Source organism: Lethenteron reissneri, chromosome 58 (assembly GCF_015708825.2).
Source record: "Lethenteron reissneri isolate LAM-NWPU_2019-01 chromosome 58, ASM1570882v1, whole genome shotgun sequence".
Taxonomy (NCBI): Eukaryota; Metazoa; Chordata; class Hyperoartia; order Petromyzontiformes; family Petromyzontidae; genus Lethenteron; species Lethenteron reissneri.
The window spans coordinates 5,068,567-5,082,917 of record NC_083836.1 but is presented as its reverse complement, the minus strand read 5'-3'; the positions used below and the strand labels follow the sequence as shown (position 1 = coordinate 5,082,917).

Sequence of the window (14,351 nt, the reverse complement as noted above, 5' to 3'; positions counted from 1 at the left end):
ATCATCGGGGGAACGCGATCGAGCGAGCGAGCGATCGATCGATCGGGCGAGCGAACGAGCGAGCGATCAATCGATCAAGCGAACGAGCGAGCGAGCGAGTGGGGTAAGGTGACGGAGGGCGGCGCGCACCAGCGCACAGCGCTCGACGTCCCGGTCTCTCCGCTGCATCTGCTGAATCGTCTCCTCCCACTGCTGCAGCAGCTGCTGCCGCTCCCGATGGGCCTGGCGGAACTCTTCCGCGGCCTTGTCCAGCTCCACCTGCAGGAGGCAAAACGGGGAAGATGAAGAAAAGAAACCTCCGTCAGCCGGAGCCCCGGACGCAGTAGCAGGCAGCGCGAGAGCAAAGCCACCGCTGGTGGTATTTTATATTTGCTGCTTTGGATGTCCACACGATGAGCCACTTCGTAGAGCTCACACACAGACTGACACACACACTCTCACACACATGCACACACACTCTCCTCTCACACACACACACGCACACACACACACGCACAACAACAACAACAACAACCGGCATTCGCCACTAAGTGGCGGTGACGTCACCACGATGCTTGTGCCAGGCCAAGTGCACCTTGAGGCCACGTGAAGTGTCGAAAGCCCGCTGGCAGGAGGTCACGGGGCAGACCCAGCAGGTGCCATGGGTCGACTGACCGAGATGACCGAGATGACTGGCTGATGCACCACCTGTGCCCCCTACTGTGCCAACTTGCTGTGCTTTAGCCACCCGGCGCTCCGCTCGTTGTTGTGAGCGTCGCTCCTCCGCCCTCCGTTGTTGTTGGAGGGCGACTGCCTCCAACTGCCCAGTAGCGTCCTTCACGAGCCTCCTCCACTGAGGCCGATCTTGACACCGCTGGTACCAGTCATCGGCAAGTCCACTCAGCTCCACGTCCTCCTGTACCACATCACTCCATCTCTTCTCCAGCCCGTGCCGCGCCCGTCTAGCCCCCTCGATCCGGCCGAACAAAAGCTGTTTAGGCATGCGGTGGCTGGGCATGCGGGCTACATGACCCAGCCAACGCAGCCTTGCCTGCCGGAGGAGCTCACTGATGGGACTTTGCCCAGATCTTTCAAGGATTTGTGAGCTCCTCACACAATCCAGCCTGGTTAAACCCAGGATGGATCGTAGGCAGGCCAGCCTAAATGTTTCCAACCGGCGAAGATGCTCCACCAGGGGGGTCCACGTCTCGCAAGCGTAGAGAAGGGAGGGAATGACCGTGGCCGAGAAGACCTGAAGCTTCGTGCGGAGCGACAGACCAGGTAGCTTCCACACAGCGTTACGCAACCGATGAAAAGATATTGCCGCTCGACTGATTCGGAGTGAGACCTCTGCTGATAGACTGGAGCCGGTCATAAGCACACTGCCCAGGTATGGGAAACTCTCCACTCTCTCCACAACTGCCCCATCACCAATTGGGAGTTGTGGGGGTGGAGTGTCCGATGGTACAAAATACCCAGGCAGGTGCTTAGTTTTGGTGGGGCTGATGGTAAGGCCCCACCTCTTAGTGGCACGCTCCAGTCTCAGCAGCAGCGTCTCCAACTCCTCCTCTGAGTGAGCAGCTATTACCAAATCATCGGCATACATAACGTGGTTGACCAATAGGGAGCCATCCCTTGATCGCACCCGGGCGTCGATCAGCCTCCCATTATATCTGTACCAAATGGAAATTCCCCCGGTACAGCTATTGAAGGCTTCACGAACTACGCGGTCAAAATAGATGTTAAATAATGTGGGAGCCAGAGGACATCCCTGTCGCACCCCAAGGTGTACAGGGAAAGGCTCCGACTCCCGGCCACGTAGTTTTACCCGGGCCCGCTCACACACACACTCTCACACACACACTCTCACACACACTCTCACACACACCCACACTCTCACACACGCACGCACGCACAAAGTTGTGTTTGGAGAGTCACCTGCGTCATCACAGTCTCCGTGACTTCATTCTCGAGGGATCGTTTCTTTTGAGACTCCTCATCCGTGAGCCGGTCCAGTCTCAACATCAGCTCCTGCACCACGTGTCATGATGCGCAGAGGCACAGCAGTGAAGCCACCAGCAGCATCATCAGCATCATCAGCATCATCAGCAGCAAAAGTACCATTATCATCAAGTGGCAGAAAATGTATCATCAGCATCAATGGTGGCAGCATATTCATTCTTAAGTGGGCGCGTGCGTGAGTGGGTGTGTGAGTGTGTGTGCGTGGGTGAGTGTGTGTGCGTGGGTGAGTGTGTGAGCGAGTGAATGGATGAGTAAGCATGTAGGTGAGCGGGTGGCGGGCGAGCGAGTGCAGTGAGTGAGGGAGCGAGTGAGTGAGTGGATGAGTAAGCGTGAAGGTGAGTGGGTGGGCGGGAGAGTGAGTGCAGTGAGTGAGTGAGTGGATGAGTAAGCGTGTGGGTGGGTGGGTGGGCAGGCGAGCGAGCGAGTGCAGTGAGTGAGTGAGGGAGCGAGTGAGTGGATGAGTAAGCGTGAAGGTGAGTGGGTGGGCGGGAGAGTGAGTGCAGTGAGTGAGTGAGTGGATGAGTAAGCGTGTGGGTGGGTGGGTGGGCAGGCGAGCGAGCGAGTGCAGTGAGTGAGTGAGGGAGCGAGTGAGTGGATGAGTAAGTGTGTAGGTGAGTGGGTGAGTGAGCAAGTGGATGAGTAAGCGTGGAGGTAAGCGTGTAGGTGAGTGAGTGGGTAGGTGGGTCGGTAACCGAGCGGGTGGACGAGTAAGCATGGAGATAAGCGTGTGAACAAGTGAGTGTGGGAGCGAGCGAGCGGACGAGTAAGCGTGTAGGTGAGTCTGTGAGCGAGTGAGTGGGATTAGTAAGCATGTAGGTGAGTGGGCGGGTGAGTGAGTTAGCGAGCGAGCAAGTGGACGAGTAAGCATGTAGGTGAGTGTGTGAGTGAGCGAGTGAGTAAGTGTGTAGGTGAGTGAGTGAGCGAGCGAGTGAGTAAGTGTGTAGGTGAGTGAGTGAGCGAGTGGATGAGTAAGTGTGTAGGTGAGTGAGTGAGCGAGCGAGTGAGCGAGTGGACGAGTAAGTGTGTAAGTGAGTGTGTGAGCGAGCGTGTGAGACGAGTAAGCGTTTAGGTGAGTGTGTGAGCGAGCGTGTGAGACGAGTAAGCGTGTAGGTGAGTGGGTAGGTGAGTGAGCGAGCGAGTGAGTGGGTGGGTGAGTGAGCGAGCGAGTGGACGCGTAAGCGTGTAGGTGAGTGGGCGGGTGAGCGAGTGTGCGAGTAAGTGTGTAGGTGAGTGAGCGAGCGAGTGGACGAGTAAGTGTGTAGGTGAGTTAGTGGGTGAGTGAGCGAGTGGACGAGTAAGTGTGTAGGTGAGTTAGTGGGTGAGTGAGCGAGTGGACGAGTAAGTGTGTAGGTGAGTTAGTGGGTGAGTGAGCGAGTGGACGAGTAAGTGTGTAGGTGAGTTAGTGGGTGAGTGAGCGAGTGGACGAGTAAGTGTGTAGGCGAGTGAGCGAGCGAGCAAGTGGACGAGTAAGCATGTAGGTGAGTGAGAGAGCGAGTGAGCGAGTGAGTGAGCGAGCATAGGACAAGTAAGCGTGTAGGTGAGTGGGTGGGTGAGCGAGTGAATGAGTAAGCGTGTAGGTGAGTGGGTGGGCGAGTGAGCGAGCGAGTAAGCGTGTAGGTGAGTGGGTGGGCGAGTGAGCGAGCGAGCAAGTGAGCAAATGGACAAGTAAGCGTGTAGGTGAGCGAGCGAGCGTGCGAGTAAGCGTGTAGGTGAGTGTGTAGGTGAGTGAGCAAGCGAGTGAGCGAGTAAGTGTGTAGGCGAGTGAGCGAGTGGACGAGTAAGCGTGTAGGCTGGTGGGCGGGCGAGCGATCCTCACCCGGATCTTGCCCTCGTCGAGCCGTGCGTATCTCTGCAGCGCCTCGATGTCCTCGTCTCTGCGCGCCGCCTCTTCCAGCCACGCGTCGAGCGCCAGCTCGTCCCAGCGCAGCTCCGCTCGCTTCTCCTCCAGCCGGCGCGTCGCCCGGAACAGCTCGTTCTGCGGCCGCCACCAGCACCGCCAAAAGTTGTCATCGTCGCGGCTGTCGCGGTCATCCCCTTCATCGTCGTCGTCGTCGTAATTTGAAATGCCTTCATCGTCGTCATCATTGTCATTGCCTTCATCATCGCCGATACTTCCATCATCGTCATAAAATAATTATTATGCCGACGGTAATCAACCACACGCGGCTCTGGAGACGCTGGTTGCCGAGCCCTGTGCATGGCTATTCAAGCCATCGTAGCGTGTTCGCGTGTGCGTACGCACACGTGTGTACAAAGATACAAAGATCCCCCGTATAGCCTTAACAGACTGTTGGGGCAAGTGCTGTTAGCGAGCACCTATGAAGGCCAGAACGGTACATCGAGGGGTGGGTGGCCAGCACCACGCCCGACCGCCTTTGTCTTCCTAGTGGCGATGTTTACACACCGCAGCAGGTACTGATTTGAGGCTGAGTCAACCTAGGGGAGACCCGGGACCGGTTCAGATAATCGTCACTGGTGTTGGCCGTGAGCGGGAATCGAACCCGTGTCGCCAGGTTCGTAACGCGGCGCGCTAACCGCTACACTACCGCTCACGCACACACGCCAGCGCGCACGTGCGTGCGTGTGTGCGTGTGTGTGTGTGTGAGCTTGCACCTGCTGGTTGTTCTGCCGCTCCCTCGCGTCGCGCATCTCCGCGTCGAGTCGACGCAGCTCCTGCTTGAGGCGCCCGTCCTCTCGCTCGGCGAGTGTCGTGAAGTGCGACTCCGTCTCCAGCTCCTTCTCCCGCGCGCGGCACAGCACCTGCGAGCGCCAGCGACACGCGCCAACACAAAGGCTCGCCCCCCACCGCCCCCACCACCCCCACCCCCACCCACCCGCCACCCCCCGGATAGCCTCATCAGACCGTTGGGGCAAGTGCTGTTAGCGAGCACCTATGAAGACCCGGCGCACATTGGATTAGCGGTAGGTGTGGCCAGCAAGGTACGTGGCTTGGTTGTGGGTAAAGGAAGCCACCGACTGGAGTTGAACCGGGATTGCTATGCTAGTCGACAAGTGTGTGTTAACCGCGAACCCCCAAAAGACGAAAAAATCCCCGTATAGCCTTTAACAGGCTGTTGGGGCAAGTGCTGTTAGCGAGCAGCTGTTAAGAATGACACGCTACACGAGGGGGTGGGTGGCTAGCACCACGCTCCATCTGTGTTTGCCTCCCTAGTGGCGATGTTTACACATTGCACCAGATACTCGTTTATGGCTGAGTCGACCTAAGGGGAAGCCCAGCACTGGTTCGGTGTTGGTGGCCGTGAGCGGGAATCGAACTCGGCTCTGCCGGCTGGTTTCGCATTGCAGCGCGCTCACCGCTGCACTACAGCGAGACACACACACACACACGCAGCGAGAATACAACAACAACAACCGCCATTCGTCACTATGTGGCGGTGACATCACCAGAGCACTTGTGCCAGGCTATGTGCACTTTAAGTATGGCCTTAGAATGAGACTAACACACGCCTCGAACACACTCCCTCTTACTGCTTCCACTCCGGTGCAATTCTCAGCACCGCCCATCGTCACTTCCAGCGATGTGCCTTGCCCGAGCACATCATGACAATTTCTTAACGTCAAAATGAAGACTTTAACCTCGTATGTATTCTACAATCCACGCGTTCCTCTTTTGGTCTCTCAGAGTAATGTCTTTGTTATTAGCCGCTTATCATACAGATAAGGCTGCACTCACAGAAATTCAAAGGATGCCTCCCAGCCAGAATATGTGGCGCTAACGTCTGCTAATTTTACAGAAGAAAGCCACAGGGCATGAGTGTCTTAGGGCCACAGACATGTATCCTTTGTACGAGTCTGGCGAAAGGTATCGAAACTAAACTGTAGAACCCCGGCTGCTGTTATTGTGGGGCTCATCGACTCAATGGATAGCGAGGGCAAAGCTGAAATAGCCATTTGTGTATGAGCACAACGTGATTGCCTTATACGACGTCGATGTTTTCGAGCAAACCCGGCTGCGTTTGATATAGCGCTGCAAGATGGAAGACGTCAGAAGGCGAAAGTGCCTTCTGACTCCACTCGGCTCCCTGTCATAACTGTGCGCATCATTGAGTTTGCTTCATCCGTTCCACGGATGAAGATCCCGTGTCGCCAGGTGACGGGCTATGTTACAAGGGAGAGCCGTGGTGCTGTGTGAACACAGCAGCAATAAAAGACAAGGCTGGGCCATCGTCCTACTGTAGTGTGGTTTTGGCAAGTGTGTGAGTCTGTGGTTGAGCTTACGAATGAGTGAGTGAGGGAGCTAGTAAGGGAGCGTGCAAGTGAGCCAGGGAGAGGATTATATATCGAGCGAGTGAGTGGGCGAGTGACGGGGTGAATGGGATAGTGCTTTGGTTAGTGAGTGAATTAATACTGATAGGAACCCACTGGTTCCACCAGCCCACAGGGGATTATTGTGTCCGTCCGTCGTGCAGGGAGGGGCTGGGTGGGGAGGGAGGGGCTGGGTGGGGAGGGGAGGGTGGGGAGGGGCTGGGTGGATAGGTTGGGGCTGGGTGGGGAGGGGAGGGTTGGGAGGGGCTGGGTGGGGCTGGGTGGGGGTGGGAGGGGTGGGGCTGGTTGGGGAGGGGCTGGTCACCCCGTGGTGCCCTTATAAAACTCAATGTTTAACCTACTCACGCCGGCTTGTGCCCGCCCTCACAGTCGGGCATATTTGTGGAATACACCACGCCGCCGTTGACCCTGGCTATTGACCGAGCAACCCAACGTTTCTCCCTCTGCAGGAATGTGTTATGTGGGGGAATGACGGTGTCATTGAGGGGATGAGTGGGTGAGTCAATGAGCTAGTGACTTGAGTGGTTGAGTGATGGAGTGAGTTAACAAGTGAATGAAAGAGCGAGTAAGTGATCCGAGTGAATGAGTGAGCACCTGCGTGTTGGTGAACTCCTGTTTCACGTTCTTGAGATGCTCCACCATGGCGTGAAGTCGTTCCTCCTGCTCCATCCTCTCCCCTTCCATCGACACATTCTCCTGCAGTCGCTTCTGCAGCTATAGCAGCAGCACAAACCCGACAGAACCAAGCATTACTGCCACGCCAACACAAGAACACTGTTGTCATTATTACAGTCCTATCATTATGGGGGATGGTTATGCACACACAGTACACACACAGCACACACACAGTACACACACAGTACACACACAGTACACACGCACACCATGTAGTCTCACGTCCGACCGCATAGCCGCATCTGAGTGAATTCAAACCACGTCCCGTCCAGCGGATTTGTGGTAAAAACATGCTGGCCGAATATACAGCGCAAAATTACGCGCACATAGAGCGAGCGAAACCTGTAGACTTGCAATCCAGAAGTTATAGGTTCGATTCCATCTCCCGGAACGGCGGTTTAAACAATGCTGCACGTTTCTTAAACATCCCCGCCTCTGTCCACCCAGCAGCATAGACAGGCACACCACGGTTAGTCGACCCACAGGTACTGTGAGTGTGGTGCAGAGGTCGCAACCGGGTACCCGATACCCGTACCCTACCCGATACCTGGCTACCCATACCCGGCCGGGTACGGGTACCCGTTTGCGACCCTGGTGCGGCCGGGTACGGGTACGGGTAGACCGTGAGTCACTGGTGAGTAACAGTTTGTCACTCATTTCCCAACGTCTTGTCTCTTCTCACAATTCAAGTTCCTAGAATCAACCCACCCGCGCCTGCAACACGGCTTCATCCCAGAGGTCGCAATCGGGTACCCGATACCCGGCTACCCGTACCCGGTCGGGTACCCGGTCGGGTACGGGTAGGGTACGGGTACGGCCGGGTACGGGTACGGGTACCCGTTTGCGACCCTGGTGCAGCCGGGTACGGTTAAGGAATCAAAACCCGTTTGCGACCTCTGGTGTGGTGGGGTAAAGTGTGAGTACTCCCCGCGTAGTCCAAGACGATGAGTGAATGCATTCATTGACGAACGGATGAATGCAGATGTGAGGTTATGAACCCGCTTGCGCTGCAATCATTCATTTGGATAACCCGCGGATAAAGGATGCATTCGTTGAGTCGATTGACTCATCCGCGCAAAAATACGCCAGGCAATTTCAGTTAACGAATGCACTCATTGCATTCATACCAGACTGTACTCGGGGTAGAGTGTGAGTTATTGGGCAGCGTGGAAGAGGAGGCCAAACACCTTCTATAGCACCTCTATAGCGGAGGCTACTTTCACCAGCGGGTGTGCGTTAGAAAGCAATTGCATGGCTGCGCCTAAACTATTTACTGGGGGAAATAGGATGTTGTTGTGAGTGGCGTGCCCTTGCTGGACATCTGCGAAAAAGAGCTTCATAGCTCATCGGATTCCTCCTCCAGTATAAATTATTCCGATTCTGATGCATCTCGTAAACGTCACTTTCTAATGCACCTTAAAAACGCAACATTGTAAAATGTATTTCTTCTTGGTTCTTTCCTTAAAGTCACGTAGAAGGGAAATAATAAAATAATAAAACAATAAAATACAATTCTCACGACGTTTCGGCCACAACGCAAGCAGCCGTCCTCAGGTGAAGAACAGGGCTGTCGGAAAGACAGCGTCTGAATGACACTGAGAATTGCATTTTATTATGTTTTATTTTTATTATTTTATTATTTCCCTTCTACGTGACTTTACCTAAAGAACCAAGAAGATGAATCCCTGCAGTCACGAAAGCTTTAAATCGAAATGTATTACAAATGTAGATCGTACCTTATTACAGACTAATTCAGACCTTAGCGGTCACCCCGTGCCCTTATAAATAGCAACGTTCATCCTACAAAGTCCCATCGCAAGTGAGAAACACTCCCTTGTATTGAAACGGCTGTGCTCCGTACGGACCTGACAACTCCATTTCCCCTGTGCAAGAATACGGGCAAACCGTATGGGTTGACAGGTGTGTAGTATCATCATGGGATCTCCTTTGCCAGTATCAAAACATGATAATCGGGTTTTCCCCTTTTTTCTGGCAACAGAACAGGTGTTAAGATGTTAAAACACAAAATTGAAACCTTTTACAAGGAATCACGTCTGCATTAACCACAATACTTGTGATCAGAATGCAAACAAAAAACATGACTCTGATAATATATGAATTGTCTTTGAAACTGATTGGTCCACACCAGAGACAGCTTTCTTTTGAGCCTCGTCTCAAACGGTGTTAGACCAGAGGACGTTTTTTGTTTGCATTCTGACCGCAAGTATTGTGGTCAATGCAGACATAATTCCTTGTAAAAGGTTTCAGTTTGGTGTTTTAACATCATGACACAGCTGTTTCGTTGCCATAAAAAAGGGGAAAACCTATTCTCATATTCAGGTATGTAGCAGTGTAGTGTATAGTGTAGTGTATAGTGTAGTGTATAGTGTAGTGTATAGTGTAGTGTATAGTAGTGCAGTGTGCAAATGTATAGTGTAGTGTATAAGTGCAGTGTATAGTGTATTGTGTAGTGTGTAGTGTATAATGTAGTGTATAGTGTAGTGCACAGTGTAGTGTAGAGTGTAGTGTATAGTGTAGTGTATAGTGTAGTGTATAAGTGCAGTGTATAGTGTAGTGTATAGTGTAGTGTATAGTGTAGTGTATAGTGCAGTGTATAGTGTAGTGTATAGTAGTGTAGTGTGTAGTGTAGTGTATAGTGTAGTGTATAGTGTAGTGTGTAGCGTATAGTGTAGTGTATAGTGTAGTGTATAGTAGCACACCTGTCAACCCCTTATCAGTGCCCTACCTTATCACAGACCAATTCAGACCCTATTGATCACCTCATGCCCCTTTATAAATACCAACGTTCATCCTACAAACTCCCATCACAAGTGAGAGACACAAACAAATAGACACTTTTTTTGTGCCCCGCATTAAAACGGCTGTACGCGGCATAGACCTAAAAACTAAATTTCCTCCTGTACAAGAACACGGGGTGAAGCCGTACGGACTGTTAACAGGTAAATCACTCTATAGATATATATTTTAAATAATTCAAATGACAGGCTGCAAAGTCGAGGCCTACCTCCATCTCCAAGGCTTTGTTTTCCTCGTTTGCGACTGGGATCGCCATCCCCTCGTCCCATTGCAGCTCTGCGAGCACCGACTCGCTCATCTCGATGTCGGGGGCCTCACTCTTTATCGAGCGATGTGGTTTTTAAAAAAATGTTTTGTATTTTTTCGTTTAAAAATTAGGAACATTTAACCAAAGAGTTTGCGAACAGCGAGTAACCGAATTTGTATACACGCCGTTGCCTTGACGACACCGAGAGCCCCGCCTCCCCACTCGGTCACGTGGCGCGCGTCCTCCACCGCTATTGGCTGATGGGTGAGGGGGGAGAGTGTTGCTATAGGGTGGGGAGCGGTGGTGCAGCGGTTAGCGCGCTGCTGTTACCTGGCACGGCTTGTAAAACATCGCCATTGGGGAAGACAAAGGCGGCCGGGCGTGGTGATGGCCACCCCACCCTCTACGTGTGACACAGTGACGGCCTTCATCGGTGCTGCTTACTTTGCTAAGCTGCACTTGCCCCGAAGGTCTGCTCGGGGCTATGTGGGGGACCTTTGTCTATGTACACGCCCGTTGCCGTGGCGACACGGACTGAGCCCCCCGCCCCACCCTCTCTCCACTCGGTCACGTGGGGTGCGTCCCGCACTGCTATTGGCTGATGGGGAAGGAAGGGGGCGGTGCCAGCGGGTGGGGGGGGGGAGCGACGCTCACAACAACGAGCAGAGCGCCGGGCGGATAAAATACAGAAAGTTGGCTTGGCACATCTACCAGGTAGCACAGCCATTGCACCTTGTCCCGAGACCTGCCAGCGAGCCTTCGACACTTCACGTGGCCTCAAAGTGCACCTAGCCTGGCACGGGCGCCGTGGTGACGTCACCGTCACTTCGTGAGAAAATGGCGGCTGCTTTTGAATTGGAGCGGTGGTGCAGCGGTTAGCGCCCCGAGTTCGATTCCCGCTCACGGCCACCAACTAATATCCGAACCGGTCCCGGGCCTCCCCTAGGTCGACTCAGCCTCAAATGAGTACCTGGTGCGGTGTGTAAAATATCGCCGCAGGGGAGACAAAGGCGGCCGGGCGTGGTGCTGGCCACCCACCCCCCCCTCGTGTGCCACAGTGCCGGTAGCCTTCATAGGTGCTGCTACTCGCTAAGGGACCGTCCATAAATGACGTCACGCGATTTTGGACGATTTTTGACCCCCCCCCCCTCGTGACACGACGTCACAAAAAGTCAGCCCCCCCCTCAAATATGACGTCACAAAGCTCTGCCCCCCCCAAATAAAACATGCTTCAAATCGCTTTAAACTATTGTCATTGTAGTGCGTATTTAATGTGACGCTGCTGCACTCTGATGTTGTAGGAGAATTTTATTATTATTAAAACAGCCGTTTTAATTAAGTAGAACGTGTTGTCTATATTTATTTAAAGTTGCGCATTTTGATGTGACGTCACATTTCTCACCCCCCCCCCCCTCGTCACACATCGTCACAAATGTCTGACCCCCCCCCCCCCCAGCTTTAAATCGAAATATATATTTCGATTTAAAGCTTTCGTGACTGCAGGGATTCATCTTCTTGGTTCTGTCGGTAAAGTCACGTAGAAGGGAAATAATAAAATATAAAATACAATTCTCACAACGTTTCGATTGCAACACAAGCAATCATCATCAGGTGTGAAAAACCACAGCAAGTGACGAAACAGGAGGATTTCTCCATAAATCTGTCTCTCCGCCTGATGATGCTAGTTGTGATTACTGGCAAAACGTCGTACTCAGATTGCAAATGTTGTGGATTTGCTCTACAACACACCGGTTAGTGCTGTACTCGTAACGAATTGGGACGTTCTGTTTAGGTGACAAATATTAGAAATTTGCTGTGTCGGGTGGTGGAGGGTTTAACCACACATTTATATTTACGCGATCTAACCCACATTTTTTGAAATGGATGATAACACATTCCTGCGGGGGGAGCTGGTAGGAACGTTGGGTTGCTCGGTCAATGGCCAGGGTCAACGGCGGCGTGGTGTATTCCGCAAATATGGCCGACTGTGAGGGCGGGCACAAGCCGGCGTGAGTAGGTTAAGCGTTGAGTTTTATAAGGGCACCACGGGGTGACCAGCCCCTCCCCACCCAGCCCTACCCCTCCCACCCCCCACCCAGCCCCTCCCCACCCAGCCCCTACCTACCCAGTCCCACCTCTCCCACCCCTTACCCAGCCCCTCCCCTCCCCACCCTCCCCTCTCCACCCAGCCCCACCTCTCCCATTTTTGGATGCACGACGGACGGACGGACACAATAATCCCCTGTGGGCTGGTGGAACCAGGTGGTTCCTACCGGTATCATTTTTCTGAAAACACAGTAAAATGGTTAAAAAATTACCTCTTTTCTCGCACCCAAACTGTACTCACAGAGGGTTGGAGGTCAAACAGTGTTAAGATAACAAAAGGGGTTCCACAGGGTTCCATTCTCGGCCCCCTCTTGTTCTCTCTTTATGTAAATGACTTGGGCACTGAACTGGATTATTCCAGGGTAAATCTTTTTGCAGATGACACGGTACTAATTACTGCTGGCCGCTCTCCGGATGACGTGATTGATAAGCTCCAGAGTGATTTCAACAAACTACAACATCAGCTAGTTGCTCTTAAACTAGTCCTAAATCCTACCAAAACCAAGGTGCTATGCTTCTCACCAGGACTAAAGCGGGAAGTTATTTTTCCCCAATTACATACCTTAAATAATGATCAAATAGAGCTAGTCAATATCTATAAGTATCTTGGGGTCATCCTGGATTCAAAACTGAATTTTGAAGATCACATTGATTATATTGGGAAAAAGACAAAAATTAAAATTGGTTTTCTATATCGACACAAGCACTGCTTCCCCCCTATGTTCCGTTTGGAATTGATTAAATCTACCATACTGCCTATACTGGATTACCGTGACATTGTGTATAAATCAGCCCCAAGTACTGTACTGAAGAAGCTTGACTCAATGTATCACTCGGCCTTAAGATTTGCATTGAACTGCCCATATAGGACTCACCACTGTGATCTCTACATTGGGTCAAACTTAACATCTCTGAATGTTCGACGGCTTGTGCACCAGATCTTATTTATTCATGATGTACTTGCAAAAAAATCTGCAGATTACCTGCTGGATCTCGTCTCTGTTTCAAAGAACAAATTTGACCTAAGGTCTACACTCATTTACCAGCTTAATATTCCCTATTGCCGTACATATACTGGAGGAAGGGCCTTTGCTATTGATGCCCCCAGGGTCTGGAATGCTGTTGCAAATAAATTGAAACTTGAGTCACTACCTATGAGATCTTCACTCAAAACTGCTCTAGAGGAGTTGTACACCCCTAGCTGCCAGTGCTATTCAGTGACCTGAAATAAAATGTTTCACTCCGGATGATCGCTACAAAGTATGACCTGTGTTTTGATTTAGTGTGCTGATCTTAAAGGTGCATTGAAAAATTACAATACTCCGATTGATGCTCCTGCTGTTGTGGAGTGACTCATGCAGCCAGCTATGGCTGCAGGGTTTTGGTAGTACATGTTGTTTATGCCATTTATTGTGAAAATTCCGTCACAGTTCCTATGATCACTGTTTCATTGCTTTCATGGCTTTATTTTGGTGATTTCGAAAAGTGTATTGGTTTAGCCATGTTTGTTTGTTGTAGTATAGAGTTAGACTGATGGCCTTAATCTAAGTTGTCTTGTGGTTGTTGTTGTTTGACTTGTATCCCACTGGGATTTTTGCACACAGTGTTGGTGTACGGTGCTTTTTCTGCAATAATTTTTGCTGTCTTTTCTTGGATTTTCTGTTTGCACTTAGTCACATATTCACTTTAAGATGTTTTTTGTTCATGTTTTTGTTATTTGTTTGTTGCGGTTGCACCCGATTCAAGAGCTGAATGGCTCACAGGGCTACACCTAATAAATGAACTTGAACTTGAAATTCTTGATGACGGACGCTTGTGTTGCGCCTAAAACGTCGTGATTTATTTTATTTTCTACCTACGTGACTTTACCGAAATAACCAAAGAGTATGGATTCCTGCAGTCACGAAAGCTTCAAGTCAAGATTAGTATGGATGATATCACACATATTTATTAATACTGGAAGAATCCGATGAGCTACAAAGTTATTTTTCACAGATGTCCAGTAGGGGTGGGTAAGAAAGTAACAACAACAACAAGCAATACGAATACACCATAGGAGCGCAGAGTATAGGTAAGGAAAACATACATCGCTGTAAAAAAAAATAACTATAATTGAAACTAAACTTTTTATTTATTTTTTATTTTACCAGGAAAAGCACCACTGAGCGATTAGCTCCTTTTCCAGAAGTAACCTGGCCACAAATGTTAGCTCAACAAA

The 14,351-nt window shown here is 51.3% G+C and overlaps 1 protein-coding gene across 2 annotated transcripts in view; it reads right to left on the bottom strand.

The window, feature by feature from the left end:
• Positions 1 to 10,541, bottom strand: part of CCDC39 (coiled-coil domain containing 39) — a 42,685-nt gene extending 32,144 nt beyond the window's left edge. Inside the window, exons 1-6 of one of the 2 annotated variants that reach the window (XM_061575437.1) lie at positions 9,989 to 10,541; positions 6,883 to 7,002; positions 4,615 to 4,761; positions 3,818 to 3,976; positions 1,918 to 2,010; positions 130 to 258 (exon numbers count right to left, since the gene is read on the bottom strand). In XM_061575437.1, the coding sequence (XP_061431421.1) occupies positions 130 to 258; positions 1,918 to 2,010; positions 3,818 to 3,976; positions 4,615 to 4,761; positions 6,883 to 7,002; positions 9,989 to 10,078 (738 nt within the window). In that variant the 5' untranslated portion in view covers positions 10,079 to 10,541. The remainder of the gene's footprint in view (positions 1 to 129; positions 259 to 1,917; positions 2,011 to 3,817; positions 3,977 to 4,614; positions 4,762 to 6,882; positions 7,003 to 9,988) is intronic. The other variant, XM_061575436.1, reaches the window with a different exon arrangement.
• Between the last annotated feature and the right edge of the window lie 3,810 nt (positions 10,542 to 14,351).